Here is an 8139-nt window from a genome sequence, read left to right on the forward strand (position 1 = left end):
CTTTAAACATTAACAATTTTATTTTCACAAGAAACCTTTCAGTTTTTCCTTCATTAGCAATGTCTGAGCAGAACAAAACATGAAATGAAAGATTTCCCCTTAGGAGCTTTAGGGCCTGATCCTGCCTTCAAAGGAAACTGAAAACATTCAGGTCTTGCTGGAACAGAATCCCACCTAACAAATCTGGTGGGAAATCCAGGATTCTGAAAACATTCAGCACTTTGCAGCATCTGTCTCCACTGTCAACAACTGCAGCAGTCATGACAGTATCTTAAAACCATCTGCCTTAAACTTTAGCAGTGCTATTTGCAGCTTCAACCCCCCCTTTTTTTTTTAATTTTCAAAGCTGGATTTGGTAATAATCAGGCACAATTCTCTAATGTTATCAATTAAACACAAAAGGTAGCCCTGAATCACCTGTGTTATACTATGAATAAGTGGAAGCTGATGCTAGTTTGCCATTGATGGGAAACAATGTGATTTTAAGTCAGAGGTTGGAGATCAGGATACGAAATGTGTTGATCGGGAATATAGTTGCTTTAGTCTTAGTCTTTGCTGTGATGTTTTTCAGAAGATGGCTTCCAGAAATGGGCTAAATCCTCCATTTTTTTTAAATCAGGCTTTTTATGCCAGTAAAACTCCTCCTTACTCCATTGCACATGAAACATGAACAAAGCTCTTGTGTCTTCTAAACACATGAGTCTGAGATCCCTAAATTACTTGATGGAATCAGTGACTGGAGGCTCCTTTCTAACATTTTCTTTTCTTTTGCTTAAGGACCTGTTTCTCTTTGCAATGTCATTCTCTGTCTGGGGGTTACTTCTCATTTAGAGCCTCATCCTGCAAAGAGTTATCAATTAAAAAAAAAAAAAATCATATTTAGCAAGTAGTTTAGGTAACACCAGAAAAATCACAGGATCAAGAATTACACAAGTAAGATTGTGCAGAGTTGCTTATCAAATTACTGGTTTTCTTTTACAATTAGGTGGTACAAGAAAACCCATCTATATTTTGACAAGGGCATGTATCATTTTCCTATCCTGTAAATCCTCACTCACATGAGCAAAAGGTATGGGACAACAGTGCAACTGCACCTGAGAGGAAGATCAGGTTTCAAGGCTCCCTTCCTTGAAACACTTAACTTTAAGTATACATATCAGTGCCAATGGCATCAATGGCTGTTACTCATGTGAGTGAAAGCAAGACTATGCATAAGAACTTGTTGGACCTAGTTTGGGTATAATGTAGTATGACATATACAAAGTGTACTGCTCTTTAATAGAAATAGCAGGCTTATTATCTTAGTAACTACAAAATCTAAACTGCTTGTGAAAATTTTGTTTATACCATTGATCATGTAAGGATGACTTGGAATAAAGCTTTTAGGGTTGCCTTTTTTAGGCTTTCTCCCACTGCTACTTTTCAGAATGGCTAGGAATTTAGAACGTTCTCTTGATCTTCAAAATTTTCTTTTGATCTAACAGTTAGATAAAACTCTCCTATGGAACAGCACTACCAGTCAACAGAGAATCTGTAGCAAATATCAACAACTAATCTCTCCCTTTTGAAGAAATAGTCCTACATATCACAGAGGTTTCAAATCCAACGATAAAACAAAAACCCTGAAGCTACAGTCCATTTACCTGTAGCCCTGACATCCTTGAAAAATAAAAAGGTTCAAGAGTCTCGAATTACTCTCTTTAATCCTAATAGTTCTAATTACAAAAGAGTTTGCATTGCAATTATTTAACTAGCATTTAAACCAGACTTTGCTATATTTATTAGTAATGACAGTTATTCAATAGACAAGTTGGACCAGATTCTGCAAAGTGTTATTCATGTGAGGAGTCCTGTTGAGCTCAGTATTGTAGCATGAACCTTGAAGCAGCAGGTGTTACTCATGAAAGTAAAGGTATAGCAGCTACAGACCTCTCATATGTGCTTAAGAGATCTACTGACTAACTGTTAAGCCCATGCTTAAGTCCTGTTAGCTTTAATGAGATATAATCATGCATATAAGCAGAACTGAAGGATCTGAGATTCTTGCTGCCAGTTTTACAATTTCAGGGTAAGAAGAAGCATCACAAACAAATGCCACTGAGAGATGTAAATTGTAAACACAAAAATATTTTGCCATGCCCTCATCTAATGTTGAAAATGCTGTATACAATTTGTCTTCAATTGTCCTTTTATTTTCTTCCATTTGACTTGCAGTCCAGATCAGAGGAGAAAAATAAAAGTCTTGTTACAGCTACAGGTCAGTGCAAGATAAGAGGATCAGTACAGTCACTTCCATGTACTGTATATACAGAAGTGGCCCAGATTGGTATTTAGTTTATCAGGCCAGAATCTAGGAAACAGCAGAGGTACTTGAATGTAAATGCACTGCCAAAAGATAAAAATCTACATCACTGGATGAGTGCTGCTTGCCCAGAAATTTAAAGGTCATCTCACATGCATTATTTTTCTCTTGGAATTAGAATAATAGTGAATACACAAAGAGTGTAAATCACAGCTTTTTAAAGATTTGACCCCGTAATTGGCCTGACCCACCAACTAACACATGAGACAGCAGAGTAGCACAGAATGGAAAAGAACATCAAAATGCAATAGGATACAATGACTAAAGATATTTTTAGAGGACTGATTTCAATTAAAAGCTGATATTGGTGTGAAAACAAGAAAAATCTTTTTAAGCATGAAAGAAAATGATAAAAATCCATCCTTTGTACTATAAAAAGAAAAGTCAACAGAGAAATACATTCTTTTGTAGGAATCCAGGCCTAGGACCAAAGAATTTACATATATTAAATTAACAAGATCCAAACTCCTCTACAACAAATATTTATACTGTAAAATATTACAGCCACATTCCTGCATCTCCTTACAATAATAATTCTTAAGGACACACTATGCTAGAGAGCATATAAAACAGTGTGTTTCTGTGGAGATGGAATGCTTCATTATCAGAGTACCAGCTAGTTCATAAATATTAAAAAATATGTTTTTGAAGTTTTTCAACACGATTCTTGTTTACGTTGTCTCTCTACTACTGAAAACAATGTTCAGCGTGTACCTGTCCATAAGTCCCTCTCTCACTTGCTCCAACTGCAGAAAACAACTGCTGGCGACTGTAAAGAACAGCAATATCTGTGCTGGTCATTCACTAAGCAGACAAGGGGACAAATACTCTGACCTTCCTTATGCAAGTAGTCATGCTTACTGTGATGAGGCTAATCTTCCTAGAAAGAACAGGACTTGTCCCAAACTGTAGACAAAAGGGCTTAATTCCTAAATTCCTAAATTATCAAAGCAGGCCTTAAATATGAGATGGTTCTTTTCAATTTGTATATGTTACATGCACCTCTGTATATTAGAGATGGGAATGAGTATTCCATGAGAAAAAGATCTTTTATAGTACTGTAAGAGGAATCACTCAAAGATTGCTCAAGACAGACTAACATTATAGATCAGATCTTCACTGAGTAAAAATTAAACTCCTGCATATGTATTGATCTGCATTACAAAACAATACAGCCAAGAGATCAAACTTTTGAAAAGTGACCAGAGTCACAGAAATGACTTGGCTTCTCCAAAACATTTACCCCTCTGCTCTATAATAATTAAACATGGGGGGAAAAACAAACAAACAAACAAACAAGCAAACAAACCCTAAAACAGAACAGAAAGACCCAGAGTGGCTGCAGCAGTGTATCCATCTCATATATTGGTCTTCAGAGCAGAATTCTCTCTGGGAAAAGGGTACATGTTTACCCTTGCATAAATAGCTTTTGCTAGATGATGAGATCACATGTAGGAAACCATTGAAATTTATAAAATAAACAGGGTTAATATGTAGAAAGAGAACTCAAACATAAAAATAACTACAAATGCCTGCTTATTTGAAGAAGAATTTTACCTAATTTGCCTCCTCTCAGTTTACAGAGATCTAATTTAAGCCCCTTCTGTTTTACTATATTTGCAAGAACGAGCGAACATAGAAATGTGCAGCCAGTCCAGGCCCTCAGGCCTGTGGATCAAGATGGCAGGCTGGCCTTGGTTCCCCTGGGGATAGCACAGCCAGAAGGGTGATTGGACACAGTGACCTGTCTGCATGAGATGAGACAAAAACAGGAGGGCTGTAATGCTGATGAACTAACCTGTCACTCACAAGCTCAGGTCTGAAGGAAAAAAAAAAAAAAAAAAGGAAGGCAGAAAAAAAAAGAGGGGAAAAAAAACAGAAGAAAAAGGTGCAGTAAAGATTATAGAAAAAACAGAAGGTAGAAAAAATTGCAGCATAATTAGAATAATTAGATGATGCAGCTAATTGGCTGTTCATTTAGGTCAGCTCAGGATGTACAGGGAGAATGGCACAAAATCTAGCTAGTTGTTTGTATAAAAGGGTAGAAGCAAAATACAATTGAAGGAATAATAATGGGTATTGTGGTTCAGCGTGCAAGGAAGGATGCTACAGACTATTGCTGACAGGGATTGGGGTTACGTACCAAACGCTCCAGTTATGAATCAAAATCACAATGAGCAATGAGCTTCTAGATCTTGACACGCCAGGCAAGGAGGTTGTTCTTCAGAGTACTTGGCTGTTTAATTGCTTGCTTGGGGGAGGAAGAATCCAGAGGGAAGCTAGGCAAGCACTTTTGCACCTTGGAGTCAGTACACCCAGGTACTAGATGATGGTTAGTATTGTAGCACTGTCTACTGCTGCCATCACCAGTGGGAGCCACTGTGGACACTGACACTTTGGAGAGGGATGAAATCAAGATTTAAAAAGTGGAAAATGCATTTAATGATGAACAAGTACTTTGCACTGAAAACACCCTTAAATCAGCAAGCTCCTGCTATTACTTTTGTGCCATACACAGACTAGTGTTTGAACTACAAATAATTGCTAGCATTTCTGATCTCTATTTGAGTAGAGAGATACGTGTATAGTTTGGATTTTTAACTAGGTAAGTTCACAGTCCATTAGCAGCAAACAGGATGGAATTTAAGGCTACATCTGCAGGATTAGTCAAAACAAAATTTAGTTCTCACAGCCGGAGAAAAATACAATTCGGAAATAAAAAAGGCTAAATGGTAAACATTTATTTAAAGTTTTTGATTTTTGATGTTTGATAGTTAACAAAAACTCTTAAGAACTTTTTCTAAAACTGCAGTGTCAGGAAATGAAAGTGTCTTCTAAAAATATACATGTACTGAACATGCAAATCTTCATCATTTATCAGTACTTAATATAGACTTAATGTTGGGAAAGATTTTATGGCACAGGGTACGACTTTTGATAGTTATTTTCAGAAGAGTTATCAGCTCTGTATTGTAGCCCATAGAAAAAGTGTATTTCTATTTTCAGCAATGTATGCTAATTATAGTGATTGCTTTATGATTCCCAAGTTTTAAGTAACTCCTTCATTCAACAACTAGAAAATGCATATAATTTTTAGTCAAAAAATAAATAAGTTTAATATTTTTTAACTTTTTGTTCCATCTTCACACACAGCTAATAATGACAAAACAGAGGAAAATTAGTCAAAACAAAAAATATACCTGAAAATTCTGTGGGTTTATGAACATGTTGGGATGTGCACATTTATGCATATAATATCTACATATGCACACATATACAACTAAAAAATGTTTGAAACACCTAACACATTAAGTTGAACAGTAATAATATCCATAAATTCTGACTTAAAAAAACTAAAGAATTTAAATAGCTAAATGTATTTTTCTTTGAAGTGCATGCCCTTGTTATTGATTTTTAGGAAATGAAATACAGTAACACACAATATAAACATTTTTCCAGACATTCACTGAACTTATTTTAATTAATGAAATACGGAATGCCACACACAAAAACCATACTCATACCCTTTCCATCATCAAAAACACTTTAATGGACCTAACAAGCCTTAAATATAAAATAGCTAACTTATAATTTCTTACATGCCAAAGAAAAAGTTACATTAAAGAGATATTACAAGCTTTGAGATTTATCAAGCTTTAAGGGTACATTTTTTGTCAACTGTACTTGTGCAAAACCTTGCCGTTGTATTTGCTTTCGAATCACATATTGTATTTGCTTTAGATCTTTAAATACATTTCTTTAACACTGAACAAGTTTACACAAAAAGGTAATTAACCCTCTCTAAAATACATATTTTCATGCAATGTAATACTGGCAAACATGCCCCACTTTTTAGGTATAAGACTGCCTAAAAGAAAGCTGTTAATGTTTGGGGGATTTTTAATAAAAAAAATGTATCTTCTATTTTTAAAATATTTAAAAAAATAAAAGTCTGTGGTAAACATGGTATTACATATCTGACATTTTCTGCCTAGAAATGCATTACTGTGTATGATGGTATTAATAAACCATGTGCTTTGAGGGACTTCTGTGCTTTGCCATAATTTAGTTGAAAACAGTGTGTAGGATGTGTATTTTTCCACCATTACATCAACATATAGGGAACACAAATACTGTGTCATCACTTCAGCAGCATGCGTTCACTACACTGGAAACATATGCAAAAAACACAAACTTTTGAGAGTTCAAAAACACCCTTTGCCAGAGACTGATTTACAAGTCAGTGGCTAATTAGAAAGTGTTGAGCACTTAAAATTTTGTTAGAAAAACAGACACCCTTTTCCGACTGCGACTGCATACACAGGAAAACAACCCTCCCTGTACAACAGGACAAAATAATTTAATTTCTTTTCCCACTTCAGGTTATTATTTGAAGCAAATGAAAAGACAATGATTCTTCTCTCTTCCAGCTAAGCTCAAAACAGCACAGTTAAAACACACATAAAAACTACAGGCTTATCAGAAATCACAAAACAGAAAGAGAAGGACTCACTGACCCATTTGGAAGACAAAGACGACAAAACGGAAAAGCTCTAAAAATCAGCTTGTGAGGCCTTTGAGAGATATTCTTCTGGCATTTCATCACAGCAGCCCCAGACCAGTTCACTTCCCTGGATACAGGGAGGGAGAACTAAATAGAGCTGTTTATTAAAGCTGTTGTGCTGGATTGCATTAGGAAGCACGAGCAGACCACCTGGACCTTTCAGATTGTGGCAGTGTTTAATTTGCAGGCTGCCCCTCTGCAGCAGCAAAGACTACTACATTTACCAAGCTCAATCACACATTATCTGGGTTAGGAGTAAAAGAAGAAGAAAGAAAGGAAGAAAGGAAGGAAGGAAGAAGGAAGGAAGGAAAGAAAGAAAGAAAGAAAGAAAAAGAAAAATCCACAGCATGTAGTATAGGAATACAGTCAATACAGAAATAATGAACAGCATTAGAAATAGAAAGCAACTCCCCAGCAAACACAACACTTTCACTCTTCACTTCTTCTACTTCAGCAGATTTAAACAAAATACAAATGTAAATTAATAAACAGATTGTTTTGGCAAAGCTCAGACTAAATTATAAACTGGGTTTATTGGAAGAAAAGCATGGTATTTTAGGTTTAACTAGTGATTCCCTGGCCAGATTATTGTGCCTCTTTTGCCTTTCTCACTTTCACTACTACACTTGCTGGTAGCTGAAGATACAGATAGAAAGCTGGTACTGTAAATATGAATTATGTGAATCATATGGTTAGACCCTTGTGAAAAAAAAATAAAAGGGGAGTTGAGAAATGGCTGACTCCATACCTGACCAATTACAGCTTGCAGGGTCCCTGTGTCCTGCTGAGCTGAAAGATCGCAATCCATCATATGTAGTCTTTGAAAAGGAGAATGGGGGTTTCTGGCATGCATCTGTCAATCAACTTCTGCACTCACAACCATCACCAAAAGCAAAGGAAAAAAAGTCAAGCTGCTCCACCAAATAGGATGAAACAGTCATGTGACCTTCAGCACACTCACACACATACATACTTCCATATAACGTATGAATTTTCTGCAGATATGAAATGACATTGACAAATACCCAATACCAAGTAAATAAAGTGAGACAAACAGCTACTCACCAAAGACAAAACACTTGCTGTAATCTTCAGCCTAAAGATTTAATAAACCTAAAAGGTATTTTAAACTAAGGCTTTTCTTTTGAACCTAAACTTTTCAGATAAGATGAGATAATTTTATATATGCAGACAGTGGTCAGAACTTTAACCC

The 8139-nt window shown here is 35.8% G+C and overlaps 1 protein-coding gene across 1 annotated transcript in view; it reads right to left on the reverse strand.

Annotated features, from left to right (window-relative positions):
* Positions 1-7779, reverse strand: part of POU6F2 (POU class 6 homeobox 2) — a 312693-nt gene extending 304914 nt beyond the window's left edge. Inside the window, exon 1 of the mRNA XM_013955696.2 lies at positions 7675-7779. Within this exon, the coding sequence (XP_013811150.2) occupies positions 7675-7779 (105 nt within the window). The remainder of the gene's footprint in view (positions 1-7674) is intronic.
* Positions 7780-8139: the final 360 nt, after the last annotated feature.

This window comes from Apteryx mantelli, chromosome 2 (genome assembly GCF_036417845.1).
Source record: "Apteryx mantelli isolate bAptMan1 chromosome 2, bAptMan1.hap1, whole genome shotgun sequence".
Taxonomy (NCBI): domain Eukaryota; kingdom Metazoa; phylum Chordata; class Aves; order Apterygiformes; family Apterygidae; genus Apteryx; species Apteryx mantelli.